This window comes from Notolepis coatsorum (genome assembly GCF_963971535.1).
Source record: "Notolepis coatsorum genome assembly, chromosome: 5".
Lineage (NCBI taxonomy): Eukaryota > Metazoa > Chordata > Actinopteri > Aulopiformes > Paralepididae > Notolepis > Notolepis coatsorum.
Window position 1 is genome coordinate 173413465 of NC_140169.1, and position 22857 is coordinate 173436321.

Below are 22857 nucleotides of genomic sequence, written 5' to 3' on the forward strand. Positions count from 1 at the left end.
GTGAGTGTGAGTCTTTCACCTTTTACATATCTAGCTTTGGCATGGATTGATTGTTTAGATTGCTAGCATGGCTAACAAATGCAAATATATTGTAGTCTGCCCCGTTGTTCTGACCAGGATTACATTCCGGTGATGCCGGTGATGCGCGTGCACACTGAGTCTGACGTATACGGCGCACAGGTAGTATATTGTACCATATCTGTACTGTGTTATGTTCTATTTAATATGTATTGTTTTGTTCTATATAACATATCTTGTTTTGTTGTTGTGGGTTTTTTCCTTTTCGTACAACCACATCTTATAACAACATGATCTGTATGATGCTTGTCTTTTGTATGAATACAAATATATCATATCGTATCTTATATATTGTTATAGTAATTTATAATATAATAATAATTTATATTACCCTTTGGATTCCGAGGAAAGCAACAGTTGTGATTGCAAGATCAAGAAAGGAGAGCGGGTTTGAGATACTGTAAGTACATTTTGACAGGTTCTACTGAAGTGAAATATCTGTTGTGAGGGAAATGTTATCTATGTCCATTGTCCATCTGTGTTAAATCTCTGTACAGCTTGACTAGTTGATGTGATCAACTAGCTACAGCCCAGCCACTAGGCTACAGTGTATTATGTATTTAATCTAAGTTCTGACCAGACCGCTTTGTCACTTTCTGGTCAGACGCTCGTGTGTATGTCTGATTATAAATAAATTATATATCTGATTATAAATATGTTCTATATTTTTATACAAACTGACTCGATCTGAAATTCCTACAGCTTACTGTCATGGATTATTTGAATATTCCACAACACTGTTTAAGACTTGTAGGAGAGCTGAGTTCTAAGGCTAGACAGCTTTTATGCACTCAGATTTGCATATTACCACGACTAAGTACCAAGCCTCCTACCCGATTGGCTAAAAAGGTATATGGAATTGTCTTTCAGTCAACCGTGCACACGGCTGGGTTGACCCGTGTCAAAGTACTGGTCGCTATGAACATGGCGTATTGCCTATATATTATATTAGATATATGGTATATTATATTGAGATGACAGACTTATGTTAATATTTAATTAAAAAAAATTCATTTAAGATATTTAAACAATACAATACATGTTTTTAATGATGTTAAATGTTTAATGATGAACATGTTAATGATGAACATGTTAAATGTATTGATAAGATTAGATTAGATTCTTTAATGACCACCAATCTTATTTTTTGACACCCAGCGTCCATGGGGTAAGAGGGGGAGGCGCTGTCGCCCAGCGTCCATACCCCCCTCCAGGGGGTGGGGTAAGAGGGGGAGGCGCTGTCGCCCAGCTCTCTGGTGGTGGCTCTCTGGTGGTGAGCTCTCTGGTGGTGGCTCTCTGGTGGGGGAGTCTTCTAGGCCAGGGGGGTCATCACCATACAGCTGGAGCAACATGAATGAATGAATGAATGAAAACTTTATTTAACAGATTGCAGAATGGGTACAATACAGTACGGCTCAATACATACAATTGTGTTAAGGGGATGCAGACCTGAGAAAGACGTTTGTCTTGTTTCCATCAGGGTCCCCCATTTTCAATTCATATAGACATTTATGACATACACAACATACATGACATTTATGGCATAGGGACATATAGGTATTTAGTACTGATACATTTGTGACATAGGCGGTATTCAAATATACAGTACTGTTACCCCTAGATCCTGACAGAGTATATACATATGATGGGGAGGGGACTGTACATTAGGAGGGGGTGGGTGGGTGGGAGGGAAATATACATACGGCGGGGAGGGAATATATACATGCGGTGGGGAGGAGACTGTCTATTACTGTCTCTAGGGTTGGTCGGTCTGCAGGGTCTTTAGAGAGACAGGTCTGCAACATGTGCTGGCATCCTGGAGGGCGACAGAGAGACAGAGAGAGAGAGAGATTTTGGTGAAAATCTTTGCTGTGTGTAATATGTCTGCATTTACATGTTAAGTTCTTATCTAGAGCAACTATAAGTGCTTAAGTGCTCCAGTAAAGTTTGCACAAATTCCAGTATTGGCAACATAGCAAGTAGGCAGAGAAAGGAGCACTAAGAGCAGGTTAACAGCCCAGTCAACAGCCTGAGAACAGGAAGCCTAAAATAAAGATGTTCCACAATGAATGACTAGGTTACTAACAACAAGGACGCTTTTTGTGTGTGTGTGTGTGTGTGTGTGTGTGTGTGTGTGTGTGTGTGTGTGTGTGTGTGAGCGTGTGTGTGTGTGCCTTACCAATGTAGGGATCAAGGTAGAGGATCTCATGTGTCAGACATGTTTTTGTGATGAGTCATCGAATGGCTCTAGTGTGTTGGTGCAGGGGATCGGGATGGGCTTTGTGTCGGTGCCCCTCCATCAGATACATTTAACTTGCGGGTTGGCAAAGGGAGTATTCGAGGTGGGCGTGCGCCCATCATTGCCAGTGAGGGGTGTCACTTTTTTGTTGGGTAATGACATCGCTGGTGGCAGAGTTATGCCAAGTTTTGGAACGCCCTAATATTTTGCAACCTAATGTGTTGGCTCCAATGCTCCCTGAAATGTTACCAGTTTGTGCAGTCACCCGTGCTCAGCCTACTGTTGAGACGAGTGACCAAATGACACTTCAGCGGGGTACACTTGCCTCTGAGACAACACAGTTACCCGTGACTTGTGGTAAGCTGGTAGTTGCCCAGAATAGAGACGCTGGTTTGGCCACATGTTTTGTTACTGCTCTTGCTCCGGAGATGTGCTGGAAGCAACGAGGTGGTAAATTCTGTTGGAAATAATGTTCGGTCAATAAACCTCACTTTTTTTTTTTTTTTTTACCCTCTCTTTCTCTTTCTCTCTCTGTTTTGTCCCCATCCCAATTTAGTCGTTGTTTGCCAATTCCCCCCCTCCCCTACCTGTTTGTTGTGCGCATGTTCTCCTACTGGTCGGTACAAGGGAATCCTGAAGAATCCGCACGCTTCCTCCGACGCGTGCGGCGACAGCCAGTGACTCTCTTCTCACCTGGCAGCGAGGGCTCTCATTGGTGAAGTGTAACGTGTGGGAGGTCACGCTGCCTTCATCAAGTCCTGCCTCCGCTGAGCAAGCGCACAGACCTGACCTGTAGGCGTCGCTGTCCACAACGCCAGATCCCCACCCACGGCTTCCCTCCCCCTAACTCAGCCAAACGAGTTAGTATAGCGATCAGCCCAAGCCAAGGCAATGCTGACTCTCCGGGAGTCGAGACCGCAGCCTCTTGCATTGGTGATGAGCGTAATCTCCGCTACGCCACCTGACCGCCAATAAAAACCCCTTTGAGGCTGTTGAGGAAGCAGCTTATGGGAGAGACTATGCACAACAAACCTCAGGAGAGAGGTGTGTTGTCGTTTGTGTGCAGGCTTAAGAAGCGGCTGCATGAGGCTAGTAGTGTCTCTATGGGGAGTCTCTCTGCTGCTCAGGATATTAGAACGCTGCAGTTTGTACGGTTCTGTACAGACCTTTTCAGGATGTGTTTTTGTTTGTGAGAAAGAAGAGTGCAGCAATCTGGCATTGTGCATTTTAACCATGGACCATTCCTCTGTTTTTTTTTGTGAGGTGCCTTCTCAGACAGATCAGTCTTAAAACTTTTGATGTTGATGTTGGGAATGCTGTACCTCTAGACATGTAGTGTCAACAGCACCCCTGGTCATGTCAATGCTACCAAGAGAGGTATGAGGAGACGGAAGGTGATGGTCTGGTTGGTTGATGGCAGTGGTAGAGTATTTTGTGTTATGATGGATTGTGTCTTACATAGAGTAAGGTTGTGCTGTAAACCCTTTTGTTCCCCGTTGTGTTCTTTGAAGATTTTTTTTGGGGAATATTGTATGTGTTGTGTTATCGCCAGCCATGGGCTGACTCTTAATGGGGGGGGGAGTGTTACGGACCCTGTCCTTATGTATATATAGAGGGAGTTATGTATATTATCTGTTGTGTATATAGGCATGTTTTGTTTGTTGTTGTCTTTTGTCTCCCTCTTGTGTCTACATATCCCCATTCTCAGATGTCTCCCAGTTCCAGCAGTCAGCTGGTTACTCCTCTCTCCCTTCATATATCCCATTATGTGCAGTGTTAGTTCGCTATCTGGTTAATTGTTGTGGTAAAGTAGAGCTCTTGGTGTCTTAGGTGGTAAAGCTCTCTGTGTCTTTGGTAGTAACTCTCTTTGTGTCTTTTGGTAATAGAGCTGTGGCTCTTTGGGGTACATTTGTGTCAGAGCTGGTCAAAGCTCTGTTGGAGCTCATTTTGTGTCAGAGCTGGTCAAAGCTCTGGTTCTTTGCGCCACTTTCTATAGTATTGTATCTTTTGTGTTCCTGCCTGTTGTACATTTCTGTTTATCCCATAACCTGTGTGTTTTTGTTTAAGCCCTGTTCACTATGTGTTTTGTGTTGTCGTGTTTTTGTTGTGGCCTAACAGCCCTGGGACCATGACGGAAATAAGGGTTTTACTCTTTCTCATGTTATCCTTTGGATCCTTGTTGTGTGTTTTTAATCCATTGTAGAAATCGTCGGAAAGGAGAAACGCACAATTTCTATCTTGCGACAACACCAAGCCGTGTGTAATTTATTATATTTTTAGCACAAGTGACAGCTGTCAGATCTATGCCGTGCTAACCTCTGACAGCTCGAAGTAAACACACATTTTATCAATGACATTCCACCAGCGCGTCTTCTCTAAGCCCAACCCCAACCAACCTCCTTAAAGTGACAGTGCCCCATCAATACATCAAAACAATACAATGGTGAATTATGTCCATAGCACCCACTACATACGTCCCCCCAGAATTCATCATAACAAAAGAAGTCAATGAACAGGAGGGCGGAGAACTCTGCCATAACGGCTCCGCCTGACCCCTGTAGCGGCCGGCGCCTCTGTAGGGAAAACCTTAAGGGCCCTACGGCCACTCGGGCACAGGATAGGTGGCGAGGGGGTCTCGTGGGCCTTACTCAGAAGACTGGGCAAGGTAGGGGGTTGTCCCCGCCGTGGGGGCTGGGCCAGGTTTGCCCAAGTCCACATGAGCCGGTTTAAGGTGGTCTATGGAAATGTGTTCCAGCTTCCCGCCCATGTCCACGACAAGGTACTTGTCTCCAGCCTCCTGGACACGGAACGGACCGTCGTATGGAGGTTTCAAGGGGTCCCGATGGGCATCGTGACGGATGAAAACAAATTCCGCTGACTGCAGACTTGTAGGGACGTGCGACCGGGGGAGGCCGTGCTGCGAGGTGGGGACCGGTATGAATACCTTAGCCTTCTCCAGAAGCGCTGTCTGCTGCAGACCAGGGGGCAGTAATGTTAGGGATGAAATCCCCTGGCACCCGCAGAGACTGACCGTAAACCAGCTCGGCCGAGGAGGTCTGAAGATCTTCCTTGGGGGCCGTCTTGAGACCAAGCATGACCCACGGGAGCCGGTCGACCCAGCCGCTGTCAGTAAGGCTGGCCCGAAGTGCTGCTTTCATTGAGCGGTGAAAACGCTCGCATAACCCATTGGCCTGCGGGTGGTATGACGTAGTCCGGTGTAGCTTCACGCCCAGGCTCTTGTTCCAGAGCTCGGACGTGAACTGTGGGCCCCGGTCTGAAGAGAGGTCGGCTGGAGTGCCAAACCGGGCGACCCAGGTTCCAATAAAGGCCCTGGCCACCTCGGCGGACGTTGCGGCTGACAGTGGAACTGCCTCTGGCCAACGGGTAGTCCTGTCTACCATAGTAAAGAGGTAACTGAAGCTGTGTGAGGGGGGCAGGGGGCCCACTAGGTCAACGTTCACGTGGTTGAACCTCCTTTCAGGTACAGGGAAGTGCTGCAGGGGGGCCTTGGTGTGACGGTACACTTTAGCGCGCTGGCACTCCAAACAGGAGTCAGCCCAGTCTCTCACATCTTTCCTAAGCCATGGCCAGACAAACTTGGCGGACACTAGTCTCTGTGTAGGTTTCTTTCCCAGGTGGGAGAGGCCGTGAACAGCGTCTTAAACACGCCGCCTCCATCCTGTGGGAACAATGGGGCGGGGCTGTCCCATAGAGACATCACACAGGAGTGTGGTGCCAGCACTGTCAAAAACCACATCCTCTAGGCTTGAGGTGGCTGACCTGAAATCTCGCACTTCAGGGTCGGTAGCCTGGTCTGCCGCCATACCGGTGTAATCCAGCCCCAAGTGGATGGCGCCCGCTACAGCCCGGGAGAGGCAGTCTGCAACAAGGTTTGCTTTACCTGCCACATGTTGAATGTCAGTAGTGAACTCTGAGACATAATAGAGCTGTCGCTGTTGACGGGCGGACCATGGCTCAGACACCTTGGCCATGGCGAACGTCAGTGGCTTGTGATCCACGAAGGCCGTGAACTGGCGGGCCTCCAGCAGGAAACGAAAATGGCGGATGGCAAGGTAGAGGCCGAGGAGCTCCCGATCGAAGGTGCTATACCTCCGCTCGCTGGGGCTTAACTGGCGGCTGCGAGCGGCTGCCAAGCCAAACACTGTTCAAACACTGCGCCCACGGCAAAATCTGAGGCGTCGTGGTCTTAAAGGAAGGATGTGCCAGCATGGTGGCGTTGGCTAGGGCAGCCTTGGCATCCAGAAAAGCGTTGTCTCTCTCTGCAGACCAGTCGACAGCATGTTTTGGCGCTTTACCCCTAAGGGCCTCGTACAAAGGCCGCATAATCCGAGCCGCCTAGGGAATAAAGCGGTGATAAAAGTTGATCATTCCGAGAAACTCCTGCAGTGACCTAACCGTGGGCGGCCGGGGAAAATTCATCACAGCTTCCACCTTCATGGGAAGAGGGACCGCTCCCTCTTTAGTGACTCTGTGCCCCAGGAAGTTAATGGTCGACCGCCCAAACTGGCATTTGGCCGGGTTGATTATCAGTCCATGCTCATTTAGCTGCTCAAAAAGCATCCGGAGGTGGGACATGTGCTCAGCCTTAGAGGCGCTGGCTATGAGGATATCATCCAAGTATACAAAAATAAAATCCAAGTCTCGTAGCACAGAGTCCATAAGGCGCTGGAACGTCTGTGCAGCGTTTTTGAGGCCGAATGGCATGCGCAGAAACTCAAATAGTCCAAATGGAGTTATGACTGCTGTCTTGGGGACGTCCAGCGGTTGGAAGGGCACCTGATGATACCCACGCACAAGGTCCACCTTGGAAAACATTAATTTCCCTGAAAGGCGGGCAGAAAAGTCCTGAATGTGCGGGACTGGGTACCGGTCCGGCGTCGTAGCATCGTTGAGCCGGCGGTAATCCCCACACGGGCGCCACCCCCCTCCCGGCTTGGGGACAATGTGGAGGGGGGAGGCCCATGGGCTGTCGGAGCGACGGACAATGCCGAGGGGTTCCATGTTCTCGAACTCTGCCTTGGCAATGCTGAGCTTGACCGGGTCGAGGCGCCGAGCCCGGGCATAGACCGGAGGGCCGGTCGTGGCGATATGATGCTCCACTCCATGCTTGGCTGTAGATGATGAGAACGTGGGCCGCGTGAGGCCCGGGAACTCGGCGAGAAGGTGTTGAAACTCATCTGCGGCGGAGAGCATGCTAGAGAGTCTGATGGAGTCTGCACCTCCAAGCGCACCAGCATAAGAGCAGAACATAATGGCATCAATTAAAGGGGAACTCCAACATTTTGGGAAATTAGCTTATTTAACATCTTCCCTGGAGTTAGACAATAAGATACATACCTTTTTTGTCTCTGTGCGTGCATTTTAGCTTTGGGAATAGACTCTCCGTTAGCATAGCTTAGCTTCATCACTGGAAGTGAGGCAGGACAGTAGCCTTACAGTGTATTGCAAGGTCTGACATTGACCAAACTTGATATGCATGACCTTGGTGGGCTCTAGGTCAACTCCTGAAAAGGGGGTCAATGTCAGACTTTGCAATCAAAAGTTAGGGGGCTAATAACCCTTGCCATAATTTCAGTGCGCCCCCTAACTTTTGATTGCAAGGTCTGACATTGACCCCCTTTTCAGGAGTTGACCTAGAGCCCACCAAGGTCATGCATATCAAATTTGGTCAATGTCAGACCTTGCAATACACTGTAAGGCACTGTAAGGCTACTGTCCTGCCTCACTTCCAGTGATGAAGCTAAGCTATGCTAACGGAGCGTCTATTCCCAAAGCTAAAATGCACGCACAGAGACAAAAAAGGTATGTATCTTCTTGTCTAACTCCAGGGAAGATGTTAAATAAGCTAATTTCCCAAAATGTTGGAGTTCCCCTTTAAACGGCAATTTTTAACATCCACTAACAGTCCATAATCACACAAAAAATCAGCGCCTAGAAGAGGGATGGCTACATTAGCTGTGATAAAGTCCCAGCCAAACCGTTGGCCACTAAAACACATTTCGACATACCTGGTGCCGTTTGTGCGGATGGGGGTGCCGTTGGCGGCCTCCATGGGGGGTCCGTGTCCACCGGATAGGATGTCCACTCTAGAAGCCGGCAAGACGCTCCTCTGCGCACCCGTGTCGCACATGAAACGCCGCCCGGAGATGATGTCCTGGACAAACAGTAGCCTGCCAGCCCGACCGACGCTCATGGCCACTAACGAGCGCCGGCCCGGGCATTTCCCGGCCCACTGAAGCTGCACAGCGGGCGGCACTGCTTGGCTTTAGGTCCAAACCGTGCATGATAATAACACAGCCCCGCGTCACGCTGCTGGCGAGGGGCTGTCGCTGCGGCGGTGATATTCCAGTCTCCCGGCGGTGAAACAAAGGCTTGGGTTGGGAAAACTGCCGCTGCACAGTGCTGTTGACCAGCAAAAAAAAACGTATCAGCCTCCTCGGCCAGAGCGCGGCAATCGTCTATAGTGGTGTTGGCCAGAGCGGCCCGAACCGGAGAAGGCAGCTGACGCAGGAAAAGTTGCATAAAAAGGAAATCAGGCTTGTGCTCTCCCAATAAATCCAGCATCCTATCTATGAGCTCCGATGGCTTGCTATCACCAAGCCCTTGCAAAGAAAACAACCGGCTGGCCCGCTCGGTATCGGAAAGTTCGAATGTCTTTAATAGATGAGACTTGATCGTGCGATATTTATCTCGAGTCGGAGGATTCTTGAGGAGGCTCACCACTCTGCTGGCTGTCGAACTTCCCAGGGCTGACACCACATAATAATATCTTGTGGTATCCGAGGTAATCTCACGCAGCTCGAACTGTGCCTCCGTTTGCGCAAACCATGCCGAGGCTGATGACTCCCAGAACTCAGGTAATTTCAGCGAAACTGCGTTCGTAGACAGGAAGCGTCTTCAAAACTTATAACAGGGTCACCAATGTAGAAATCGTCGGAAAGGAGAAACGCACAATTTCTATCTTGCGACAACACCAAGCCGTGTGTCATTTATTATATTTTTAGCACAAGTGACAGCTGTCAGATCTATGCCGTGCTAACCTCTGACAGCTCGAAGTAAACAAACATTTTATCAATGACATTCCACCAGCGCGTCTTCTCTAAGCCCAACCAACCTCCTTAAAGTGACAGTGCCCCATCAATACATCAAAACAATACAATGGTGAATTATGTCCATAGCACCCACTACACCATCAGTAAAATAAAATAAAATAAAACCCAGCCTATGGTGATTCCTTTTTTCCTGTATATTAATCTTTTGTTTCGCACACAGGGACATTGAGGACAGGAAGATACCCTGGGTCTACATTTTTGCATCACGTAGGTGACCTGATGTTAAAGACACCAGCTTTAGAGTGAGCACCACCACCTGTAGTTTTGGGCGTTCAGCGCCTGTAAAGGGGAGGGTGGGATTTAATTTCCTTTTGTATTTTATTTGGTGCCACTAGGAAGTCCTCCTTGCTCTCTGTGTTGCTGAGTTTTTTTGTTGTAAAAAAAATACTATTTTGCAAATTGTTTCATGGTTTTAGTGTCACTGCACCCTCACCTACCCTGTCTGTGGCCTTGTGTTGCGTCCCCTTACTGGGGTACGTAACACCTGCTTTGACCATTCCTCCTCCTCCTCCTCATCATCTGTCACCACAAGATGGAGCCAGGGGTGCAGCAACATCTCCTCTAGGGTTGGTCGGTCTGCAGGGTCTTTAGAAAGACATCTCCACAACATATCCTTGCATCTTTTAGGGCGAGAGAGAGCTAGAGAGAGAGAAAGAGAGAGAGAGAGATTTTGGTGAAAATCTTTTCTGTGTGTAATATGTTTGCATTTACATGTTAAGCTCTTTTCTAGAGCAACTATAAGTGCTTAAGTGCTCCAGTAAAGTTTGCACAAATTCCAGTATTGGCAACATAGCAAGTAGGCAGAGAAAGCAGCACTAAGAGCAGGTTAACAGCCCAGTCAACAGCCTGAGAACAGGAAGCCTAAAATAAAGATGTTCCACAATGAATGACTAGGTTACTAACAACAAGGACACTTTGTGTGTGTGTTTGTGTGTGTGTGGGTGAGTGTGTGTGTGTGAGCGCGCACGTGTGTGTGTGTGAGTGTGTGTGTGTGAGCGTGTGTGTGTGTGGGTGTGAGCGTGTGTGTGTGTGGTGGGTGTGAGCGTGTGTGTGGGTGAGTGTGCCTTACCAATGTAGGGCTCATGGTAGAGCATCTCGTCTTGGGTCTTGAAGGGGTTGTAACCATGTAGCATGTAGTACAGCACCTCCCCCAACTGCCACACTGTGAACTCCACTGCCTTGTAGCCCTCATTGAGATAACACTCTGGAGGACGGTACGTTCCTGGAGAGAGACAGAGAAAGAAAACAATATGAAGAGAAGAATAAGAGAGATAGAGAGAGATATATAGAGGGAGAGAGAGAGAGACAGAGACAGAGAGAAACAATATGGAGAGAGAAACAATATGGAGAGAGATTGAGAGACTACACGTCTTAACAACCTGCCCACTATACCAAGACATCAGAGACATGCTTCCCACAAATTGCAAACACCCAAAGAGACTTTGAAATCATTGGCAAATAACTCAAAACTCCCATATCTACTGGGAGAAATACAACAATGTGCGAACACAGCAGCAAGATTTGTGAGCTGCTGTGACAAGAAAAGGACATCCAATGGAATGCAACCACCATAAAGACTGTCAATCACACAAAAAAATCCTTCTGTACTACTATGTAAACGTATGTTTCCCATGTCAATAAAGCAATAAAGAGATCGAGAGACAAAGGGCTGGGTAGTGAAGGGTCAGAACAGAACAGCAGGATGGAGGGCTGGGTAGTGAAGGGTCAGAACAGAACAGAACAGCAGGATGGAGGGCTGGGTAGTGAAAGGTCAGAACAGAACAGCAGGATGGAGGGCTGGGTAGTGAAGGGTCAGAACAGAACAGTAGGATGGAGGGCTGGGTAGTGAAGGGTCATAACAGAACAGAACAGTAGGATGGAGGGCTGGGTGGTGAAGGGTCAGAACAGAACAAAACAGAACAGTAGGATGGAGGGCTGGGTAGTGAAGGGTCATAACAGAACAGTAGGATGGAGGGCTGGGTAGTGAAGGGTCAGAACAGAACAGCAGGATGGAGGGCTGGGTAGTGAAGGGTCAGAACAGCAGCAGGATGGAGGGCTGGGTAGTGAAGGGTCAGAACAGAACAGAGCAGCAGGATGGAGGGCTGGGTAGTGAAGGGTCAGAACAGAACAGCAGGATGGAGGGCTGGGTAGTGAAGGGTCAGAACAGAACAGTACAGAACAGCAGGATGGAGGGCTGGGTAGTGAAGGGTCAGAACAGAACAGAACATTAGGATGGAGGGCTGGGTAGTGAAGGGTCATAACAGAACAGAACAGTAGGATGGAGGGCTGGGTAGTGAAGGGTCAGAACAGAACAGAACAGTAGGATGGAGGGCTGGGTAGTGAAGGGTCAGAACAGAACAGCAGGATGGAGGGCTGGGTAGTGAAGGGTCAGAACAGAACAGAACAGTAGGATGGAGGGCTGGGTAGTGAAGGGTCAGAACAGAACAGAACAGTAGGATGGAGGGCTGGGTAGTGAAAGGTCAACAGAACAGCAGGATGGAGGGCTGGGTAGTGAAGGGTCAGAACAGAACAGTAGGATGGAGGGCTGGGTAGTGAAGGGTCATAACAGAACAGAACAGTAGGATGGAGGGCTGGGTGGTGAAGGGTCAGAACAGAACAAAACAGAACAGTAGGATGGAGGGCTGACCCTTCACTACCCAGCCCTCCATCCTACTGTTCTGTTCTGTTATGACCCTTCACTACCCACTACCCACTAACAGCAGGATGGAGGGCTGGGTATTGAAGGGTCAGAACAGAACAGTACAGAACAGAACAGAACAGTAGGATGGAGGGCTGGGTAGTGAAGGGTCATAACAGAACAGAACAGTAGGATGGAGGGCTGGGTAGTGAAGGGTCAGAACAGAACAGCAGGATGGAGGGCTGGGTAGTGAAGGGTCAGAACAGCAGCAGGATGGAGGGCTGGGTAGTGAAGGGTCAGAACAGAACAGTAGGATGGAGGGCTGGGTAGTGAAGGGTCAGAACAGAACAGAGCAGCAGGATGGAGGGCTGGGTAGTGAAGGGTCAGAACAGAACAGAACAGTACAGAACAGAACAGCAGGATGGAGGGCTGGGTAGTGAAGGGTCAGAACAGAACAGAACAGAACAGAACAGCAGGATGGAGGGCTGGGTAGTGAAGGGTCAGAACAGAACAGCAGGATGGAGGGCTGGGTAGTGAAGGGTCCGAACAGAACAGTAGGATGGAGGGCTGGGTAGTGAAGGGTCATAACAGAACAGAACAGTAGGATGGAGGGCTGGGTAGTGAAGGGTCAGAACAGAACAGAACAGTAGGATGGAGGGCTGGGTAGTGAAGGGTCATAACAGAACAGCAGGATGGAGGGCTGGGTAGTGAAGGGTCAGAACAGAACAGAGCAGCAGGATGGAGGGCTGGGTAGTGAAGGGTCAGAACAGAACAGAGCAGCAGGATGGAGGGCTGGGTAGTGAAGGGTCAGAACAGAACAGTAGGATGGAGGGCTGGGTAGTGAAGGGTCAGAACAGAACAGAACAGTAGGATGGAGGGCTGGGTAGTGAAGGGTCATAACAGAACAGAACAGAACAGTAGGATGGAGCGCTGGGTAGTGAACGGTCAGAACAGAACAGCAGGATGGAGGGCTGGGTAGTGAAGGGTCAGAACAGAACAGAACAGTAGGATGGAGGGCTGGGTAGTGAAGGGTCAGAACAGAACAGAACAGTAGGATGGAGGGCTGGGTAGTGAAAGGTCAGAACAGAACAGCAGGATGGAGGGCTGGGTAGTGAAGGGTCAGAACAGAACAGTAGGATGGAGGGCTGGGTAGTGAAGGGTCATAACAGAACAGAACAGTAGGATGGAGGGCTGGGTGGTGAAGGGTCAGAACAGAACAAAACAGAACAGTAGGATGGAGGGCTGACCCTTCACTACCCAGCCCTCCATCCTACTGTTCTGTTCTGTTATGACCCTTCACTACCCACTACCCACTAACAGCAGGATGGAGGGCTGGGTAGTGAAGGGTCAGAACAGAACAGAACAGTACAGAACAGAACAGAACAGAACAGTAGGATGGAGGGCTGGGTAGTGAAGGGTCATAACAGAACAGAACAGTAGGATGGAGGGCTGGGTAGTGAAGGGTCAGAACAGAACAGCAGGATGGAGGGCTGGGTAGTGAAGGGTCAGAACAGAACAGCAGGATGGAGGGCTGGGTAGTGAAGGGTCAGAACAGAACAGAACAGCAGGATGGAGGGCTGGGTAGTGAAAGGTCAGAACAGAACAGCAGGATGGAGGGCTGGGTAGTGAAGGGTCAGAACAGAACAGTAGGATGGAGGGCTGGGTAGTGAAGGGTCATAACAGAACAGAACAGTAGGATGGAGGGCTGGGTGGTGAAGGGTCAGAACAGAACAAAACAGAACAGTAGGATGGAGGGCTGGGTAGTGAAGGGTCATAACAGAACAGTAGGATGGAGGGCTGGGTAGTGAAGGGTCAGAACAGAACAGCAGGATGGAGGGCTGGGTAGTGAAGGGTCAGAACAGCAGCAGGATGGAGGGCTGGGTAGTGAAGGGTCAGAACAGAACAGTAGGATGGAGGGCTAGGTAGTGAAGGGTCAGAACAGAACAGAGCAGCAGGATGGAGGGCTGGGTAGTGAAGGGTCAGAACAGAACAGCAGGATGGAGGGCTGGGTAGTGAAGGGTCAGAACAGAACAGTACAGAACAGCAGGATGGAGGGCTGGGTAGTGAAGGGTCAGAACAGAACAGCAGGATGGAGGGCTGGGTAGTGAAGGGTCAGAACAGAACAGAACATTAGGATGGAGGGCTGGGTAGTGAAGGGTCATAACAGAACAGAACAGTAGGATGGAGGGCTGGGTAGTGAAGGGTCAGAACAGAACAGAACAGTAGGATGGAGGGCTGGGTAGTGAAGGGTCATAACAGAACAGAACAGAACAGTGGGATGGAGGGCTGGGTAGTGAAGGGTCAGAACAGAACAGAACAGTACAGAACAGAACAGAACAGAACAGTAGGATGGAGGGCTGGGTAGTGAAGGGTCAGAACAGAACAGAACAGTAGGATGGAGGGCTGGGTAGTGAAGGGTCAGAACAGAACAGCAGGATGGAGGGCTGGGTAGTGAAGGGTCATAACAGAACAGAACAGTAGGATGGAGGGCTGGGTGGTGAAGGGTCAGAACAGAACAAAACAGTAGGATGGAGGGCTGGGTAGTGAAGGGTCATAACAGAACAGTAGGATGGAGGGCTGGGTAGTGAAGGGTCAGAACAGAACAGCAGGATGGAGGGCTGGGTAGTGAAGGGTCAGAACAGCAGCAGGATGGAGGGCTGGGTAGTGAAGGGTCAGAACAGAACAGTAGGATGGAGGGCTGGGTAGTGAAGGGTCAGAACAGAACAGAGCAGCAGGATGGAGGGCTGGGTAGTGAAGGGTCAGAACAGAACAGAACAGCAGGATGGAGGGCTGGGTAGTGAAAGGTCAGAACAGAACAGCAGGATGGAGGGCTGGGTAGTGAAGGGTCAGAACAGAACAGTAGGATGGAGGGCTGGGTAGTGAAGGGTCATAACAGAACAGAACAGTAGGATGGAGGGCTGGGTGGTGAAGGGTCAGAACAGAACAAAACAGTAGGATGGAGGGCTGGGTAGTGAAGGGTCATAACAGAACAGTAGGATGGAGGGCTGGGTAGTGAAGGGTCAGAACAGAACAGCAGGATGGAGGGCTGGGTAGTGAAGGGTCAGAACAGCAGCAGGATGGAGGGCTGGGTAGTGAAGGGTCAGAACAGAACAGTAGGATGGAGGGCTGGGTAGTGAAGGGTCAGAACAGAACAGAGCAGCAGGATGGAGGGCTGGGTAGTGAAGGGTCAGAACAGAACAGCAGGATGGAGGGCTGGGTAGTGAAGGGTCCGAACAGAACAGTAGGATGGAGGGCTGGGTAGTGAAGGGTCATAACAGAACAGAACAGTAGGATGGAGGGCTGGGTAGTGAAGGGTCAGAACAGAACAGAACAGTAGGATGGAGGGCTGGGTAGTGAAGGGTCAGAACAGAACAGAACAGTAGGATGGAGGGCTGGGTAGTGAAGGGTCAGAACAGAACAGAACAGTAGGATGGAGGGCTGGGTAGTGAAGGGTCAGAACAGAACAGCAGGATGGAGGGCTGGGTAGTGAAGGGTCAGAACAGAACAGTAGGATGGAGGGCTGGGTGGTGAAGGGTCAGAACGGAACAAAACAGAACAGTAGGATGGAGGGCTGACCCTTCACTACCCAGCCCTCCATCCTACTGTTCTGTTCTGTTATGACCCTTCACTACCCACTACCCACTAACAGCAGGATGGAGGGCTGGGTAGTGAAGGGTCAGAACAGAACAGAACAGTACAGAACAGAACAGAACAGTAGGATGGAGGGCTGGGTAGTGAAGGGTCATAACAGAACAGAACAGTAGGATGGAGGGCTGGGTAGTGAAGGGTCAGAACAGAACAGCAGGATGGAGGGCTGGGTAGTGAAGGGTCAGAACAGCAGCAGGATGGAGGGCTGGGTAGTGAAGGGTCAGAACAGAACAGTAGGATGGAGGGCTGGGTAGTGAAGGGTCAGAACAGAACAGAGCAGCAGGATGGAGGGCTGGGTAGTGAAGGGTCAGAACAGAACAGAACAGTACAGAACAGAACAGCAGGATGGAGGGCTGGGTAGTGAAGGGTCAGAACAGAACAGAACAGAACAGCAGGATGGAGGGCTGGGTAGTGAAGGGTCAGAACAGAACAGCAGGATGGAGGGCTGGGTAGTGAAGGGTCCGAACAGAACAGTAGGATGGAGGGCTGGGTAGTGAAGGGTCATAACAGAACAGAACAGTAGGATGGAGGGCTGGGTAGTGAAGGGTCAGAACAGAACAGAACAGTAGGATGGAGGGCTGGGTAGTGAAGGGTCATAACAGAACAGCAGGATGGAGGGCTGGGTAGTGAAGGGTCAGAACAGAACAGAACAGTAGGATGGAGGGCTGGGTAGTGAAGGGTCATAACAGAACAGCAGGATGGAGGGCTGGGTAGTGAAGGGTCAGAACAGAACAGAGCAGCAGGATGGAGGGCTGGGTAGTGAAGGGTCAGAACAGAACAGAGCAGCAGGATGGAGGGCTGGGTAGTGAAGGGTCAGAACAGAACAGAACAGTAGGATGGAGGGCTGGGTAGTGAAGGGTCAGAACAGAACAGAACAGTAGGATGGAGGGCTGGGTAGTGAAGGGTCATAACAGAACAGAACAGAACAGTAGGATGGAGCGCTGGGTAGTGAAGGGTCAGAACAGAACAGCAGGATGGAGGGCTGGGTAGTGAAGGGTCAGAACAGAACAGAACAGTAGGATGGAGGGCTGGGTAGTGAAGGGTCAGAACAGAACAGAACAGTAGGATGGAGGGCTGGGTAGTGAAAGGTCAGAACAGAACAGAACAGTAGGATGGAGGGCTGGGTAGTGAAGGGTCAGAACAGAACAGAACAGCAGGATGGAGGGCTGGGTAGTGAAGGGTCAGAACAGAACAGTAGGATGGAGGGCTGGGTAGTGAAGGGTCAGAACAGAACAGAACAGTAGGATGGAGGGCTGGGTGGTGAAGGGTCAGAACAGAACAAAACAGAACAGTAGGATGGAGGGCTGACCCTTCACTACCCAGCCCTCCATCCTACTGTTCTGTTCTGTTATGACCCTTCACTACCCACTACCCACTAACAGCAGGATGGAGGGCTGGGTAGTGAAGGGTCAGAACAGAACAGAACAGTACAGAACAGAACAGAACAGAACAGTAGGATGGAGGGCTGGGTAGTGAAGGGTCATAACAGAACAGAACAGTAGGATGGAGGGCTGGGTAGTGAAGGGTCAGAACAGAACAGCAGGATGGAGGGCTGGGTAGTGAAGGGTCAGAACAGCAGCAGGATGGAGGGCTGGGTAGTGAAGGGTCAGAACAGAACAGTAGGATGGAGGGCTGGGTAGTGAAGGGTCAGAACAGAACAGAGCAGCAGGATGGAGGGCTGGGTAGTGAAGGGTCAGAACAGAACAGAACAGTACAGAACAGAACAGCAGGATGGAGGGCTGGGTAGTGAAGGGTCAGAACAGAACAGCAGGATGGAGGGCTGGGTAGTGAAGGGTCCGAACAGAACAGTAGGATGGAGGGCTGGGTAGTGAAGGGTCATAACAGAACAGAACAGTAGGATGGAGGGCTGGGTAGTGAAGGGTCAGAACAGAACAGAACAGTAGGATGGAGGGCTGGGTAGTGAAGGGTCATAACAGAACAGCAGGATGGAGGGCTGGGTAGTGAAGGGTCAGAACAGAACAGAGCAGCAGGATGGAGGGCTGGGTAGTGAAGGGTCAGAACAGAACAGAGCAGCAGGATGGAGGGCTGGGTAGTGAAGGGTCATAACAGAACAGAACAGAACAGTAGGATGGAGCGCTGGGTAGTGAAGGGTCAGAACAGAACAGCAGGATGGAGGGCTGGGTAGTGAAGGGTCAGAACAGAACAGAACAGTAGGATGGAGGGCTGGGTAGTGAAGGGTCATAACAGAACAGAACAGAACAGTAGGATGGAGCGCTGGGTAGTGAAGGGTCAGAACAGAACAGCAGGATGGAGGGCTGGGTAGTGAAGGGTCAGAACAGAACAGAACAGTAGGATGGAGGGCTGGGTAGTGAAAGGTCAGAACAGAACAGCAGGATGGAGGGCTGGGTAGTGAAGGGTCAGAACAGAACAGTAGGATGGAGGTCTGGGTAGTGAAGGGTCATAACAGAACAGAACAGTAGGATGGAGGGCTGGGTGGTGAAGGGTCAGAACAGAACAAAACAGAACAGTAGGATGGAGGGCTGACCCTTCACTACCCAGCCCTCCATCCTACTGTTCTGTTCTGTTATGACCTTCACTACCCACTACCCACTAACAGCAGGATGGAGGGCTGGGTAGTGAAGGGTCAGAACAGAACAGAACAGTACAGAACAGAACAGAACAGAACAGTAGGATGGAGGGCTGGGTAGTGAAGGGTCATAACAGAACAGAACAGTAGGATGGAGGGCTGGGTAGTGAAGGGTCAGAACAGAACAGCAGGATGGAGGGCTGGGTAGTGAAGGGTCAGAACAGAACAGTAGGATGGAGGGCTGGGTAGTGAAGGTCAGAACAGAACAGAGCAGCAGGATGGAGGGCTGGGTAGTGAAGGGTCAGAACAGAACAGAACAGTACAGAACAGAACAGCAGGATGGAGGGCTGGGTAGTGAAGGGTCAGAACAGAACAGAACAGAACAGCAGGATGGAGGGCTGGGTAGTGAAGGGTCAGAACAGAACAGCAGGATGGAGGGCTGGGTAGTGAAGGGTCCGAACAGAACAGTAGGATGGAGGGCTGGGTAGTGAAGGGTCATAACAGAACAGAACAGTAGATGGAGGGCTGGGTAGTGAAGGGTCATAACAGAACAGAACAGCAGGATGGAGGGCTGGGTAGTGAAGGGTCAGAACAGAACAGAACAGTAGGATGGAGGGCTGGGTAGTGAAGGGTCATAACAGAACAGAGCAGCAGGATGGAGGGCTGGGTAGTGAAGGGTCAGAACAGAACAGAGCAGCAGGATGGAGGGCTGGGTAGTGAAGGGTCAGAACGAACAGACCAGAACAGAACAGTAGGATGAGGGCTGGGTAGTGAAGGGTCAGAACAGAACAGAACAGAACAGTAGGATGGAGGGCTGGTAGTGAAGGGTCAGAACAGAACAGCAGGATGGAGGGCTGGGTAGTGAAGGGTCAGAACAGAACAGAACAGAACAGCAGGATGGAGGGCTGGGTAGTGAAGGGTCAGAACAGAACCATTAGGATGGAGGGCTGGGTAGTGAAGGGTCAGAACAGAACAGCAGGATGGAGGGCTGGGTAGTGAAGGGTCAGAACAGAGCAGAACAGAACAGTAGGATGGAGGGCTGGGTAGTGAAGGGTCAGAACTAGGGATGTCCGATATTATCGGCCTACCGATATTGGAATTAAAATGTGATATCGGAAAATATCGGTATCGGTTTTCAAAGAAATTTTTATATTTTTTTTTATTTTTACATTTCTATAACCTTTATTTACCCAGGCAAGCAAGTAAGAACAAATTCTGATTAATTTATTGTCAAAAGTATGCATAATGTTGTGTTAATTCCACAACAAGAGATATGTAATGTTAATTACCTGAAATTATTCCGTTTTTTGGGGGGGGGGGAACCCTACATATATATCGGTGATATCGGTATCGGAAATTAAGAGTTGGACAATATCGGTATATCGGTAAAATAAAGCCAATATCGAGCATCCAGCAGAACAGACAGAACAGCAGGATGGAGGGCTGGGTAGTGAAGGGTCATAACAGAACAGAACAGCAAGATGGAGGGCTGGGTAGTGAAGGGTCAGAACAGAACAGAACAGAACAGTAGGATGGAGGGCTGGGTAGTGAAGGGTCATAACAGAACAGAACAGTAGGATGGAGGGCTGGGTAGTGAAGGGTCAGAACAGAACAGCAGGATGGAGGGCTGGGTAGTGAAGGGTCAGAACAGAACAGAGCAGCAGGATGGAGGGCTGGGTAGTGAAGGGTCAGAACAGAACAGAACAGAGCAGCATACCTGTTATATCCGTATACAGTCCATCATGCAGGTCGCAGCCAATGCCAAAGTCTATGAGCCTGAGGCGTGGGCCGTCAGAACCGGTTTCTACCAGGATGTTCTCAAGTTTAATGTCCCGGTGCAGAACTCCTCTAGAGTGGACCTCTATTACAGCCTGAACCAGCTGCCTCATGAAGACCTGGGGGGGGGGGGAGAGAGAGAGAGAGAGAGAGAGAGAGAGAGAGAGAGAGAGAGAGAGAGAGAGAGAGAGAGAGAGAGAGAGAGAGAGAGAGAGAGAGAGAGAGAGAGAGAGAGAGAGAGAGAGAGAGAGAGAGAGAGAGAGAGAGAGAGAGAGAGAGAGAGAGACTTTGACTTTTGATGTTCTTTTATTAAAACATGTCAACTAAAAACAGTCAATAGAGACACAAAAATCTCACGGCATCTTCATAAAAACAACACACACACCCACACACTCACCCACACACACACCCACGCACACACCCACACCCACACACACACACACACTCACACACACACACACCACAACCACCCCTACACACTCCAAAAACCTCCTCCAGCACATAAAACCACTTGACATTCAAAAACATATGTTCAGCCCCTCCCCCCCCACAGTACCCATTGCATTCCCCAGTCCCCAAGCACTCTCCACCCGGTCCTGCCTCTCCTCTGGATCTCCCCCATACTCTCCTCCACAGAGTCCCTCACGATGAACTTGGTGACAACCACGTTCCTGGTCTACCCAAACGGTCCGATGCAGGGTCAGCCTTTGAGTGACAGGAGCAAGATGACGAGGCCGCGGCCGGGGCTCTGGAACTCCCTGATGACCTGGGCCCGCCTCTTCTGGGTCAATCTGCCGTCCAGACGCACAAAACTGAAACCATGGTCCCTGAATGGGGTCTCTAGTATGGTGAGGAACGTTCGAACTGAGAGACCACCACACTCTTGATGCTGCCGTCCTCATCGCGCACCCTGAGCAGGCTGTCCATCAGAGCTTTAACCTCCTCCTCTTCCATCTCCTGTGGGAAACTCCACCAGCCGACTGGCCCTGATCTCACCTCGACAGCGAGGACAGCGCGCATGTTCCTGCTCCGTGCTGACGACTAGAGTGAGCAAGAGCGGCAGTAGACATGAGCACAGTGTGTGATGACAGGCAGGCGGACCGACTCCAGGCAGACAGAACACTCCTCGTCTGAACGCTGAACAGGCCCAGCCCCAGGCGCTCCACCAGACGCCCCCGCAGCTCGTTCACCTCACTGCTCTTGGTGCGCCGGAGGGTGATGCATTTCACCAGGGTCTTGTCGCCCTGAGTAACCGGCATCTGGATCACTCTGTCCCACCACACCTTCACCTCCTTCTGCGATGTAATATTGCCCCCAAGTCAGGAGAGAACAGGACAGCCACCCCTGCACTATTATTAGTGCCATGACTCATCACCAAACCCCCCCTCCAACTGAGTCCCCAGTCAACCTCATTACCCACATCACTATGGGTCTCTTGTACAAAAATAACATTTAATATGTTTCTGTTTTGCATAATCAGAAAACAGCCCCCTTTCACACCATCCCCAGCACAATCAATCCGAAGACCTCCATGTGAAAAAAGAGGGAGAAAACAGAGAGCAAGAACCAGAAAAAGAAAACCACCCGCAGATGTGCACCATACAGTCATACATTATACATCTGTTTTAGATGACAATCTTCTTTCCTGACATTAGTAGCCCACTTATTCAGTCGGAACTTCCTCCTGGGTGTCATCATTGATCCCCCACCCTGTGACCTTGTTTAGCATGTATCACAGACCTTAAAACTTTTCCTGATCTGGGAAAAAACGTCCCAATGGAACATTTTTCTTGTTTTTGGTTTCCCTAAGAAACCGGGTGAGCTCCCTTGCAGTATACATCTCCCCCTTTTCCACATCCTCACTCTCATCACCAGATACCGATGCCTCTTCCTCAGACCCACTCTCCTCTCCTTAGCACCCCCCCCTAAATCCATCCCCTCCTCATCCACCAGTGTGCTCCCCTCAACTTCCCTCTCCTTCCCATTCTGACCCCCCCCCTCCACCACCTTCGCCCCCCCCTCTCTCCACACCACCACTGGCCTCTGCGTCAACTTCACTCCCCCCTACAACCACGGGGAAAGGGGCCCCCCCTCCATCTGATGAACCTAGCACCGGCCCTGGCTGTGCACCTGTTTCGGGAGCATGGTTACTCCCTGGCCCTGCAGCTTCTCCCTCCAGCACCAGCCCCCCTGTCCCATTATCACCCTCTCCTCTCCTACAGCTTCTCCCTCCACCACCAGCCCCTCTGTCTCACCAGTAACATCCTCCACTCCCCCTGTATCTGCCTGTTGCTCTGCAGTGATTACCACATTAACCTCTACTATTTTTTCACTTGGCTGACGCGATGCCCCTCCCGCTGCGCGCTTTGGATGCGGACAAGCGAATCGCTTATGTCCAATATCCCCGCACTCAAAACAGCGCAAGCTGTCAGTACTCGCATCACAGCATACAAGCTCTCCCCAAACTTCACAGTGAAACTAGCATTTAACGTTTGGTCTGCGCTTTTCAAATACATAAACACTTGCCTACGCAAACGAGAGTACATGCTTCAGCCCAGGTTCCTTACACCCAAGAGCAATAGGTCTGAAACCACTCGCAAACCTCCCGAAGCGCATCAGCTCTCTCGACAGAGCCTCGTCTTTGATAAACGGCGGCACGTTAGACACGACTACCCGTGTAGCAGGAGCCGACAGCGGCGATACGGCCACAAGCACATCCCTCACAAAAATGCCACTCGCAATTACTTTGTTTACCAAACTTCCCTTTTCAAAAAACCACCACAGCTTTATTCATCCG

General features: G+C 50.3%; 1 protein-coding gene across 1 annotated transcript in view; it reads right to left on the reverse strand.

Moving 5' to 3' along the window:
* Nucleotides 1-1813: 1813 nt before the first annotated feature.
* The window catches only part of LOC311228468 (serine/threonine-protein kinase pim-2-like), a gene marked incomplete at its 5' end in the record, with an annotated part of 31669 nt that continues 10625 nt past the window's right edge, over nucleotides 1814-22857 (reverse strand). The window contains 4 exons of the mRNA XM_084314374.1: nucleotides 1814-1894; nucleotides 9888-10089; nucleotides 10520-10672; nucleotides 20002-20179. Coding sequence (XP_084170500.1) covers nucleotides 1861-1894; nucleotides 9888-10089; nucleotides 10520-10672; nucleotides 20002-20179 — 567 coding nt within the window. The 3' untranslated portion in view covers nucleotides 1814-1860. The remainder of the gene's footprint in view (nucleotides 1895-9887; nucleotides 10090-10519; nucleotides 10673-20001; nucleotides 20180-22857) is intronic.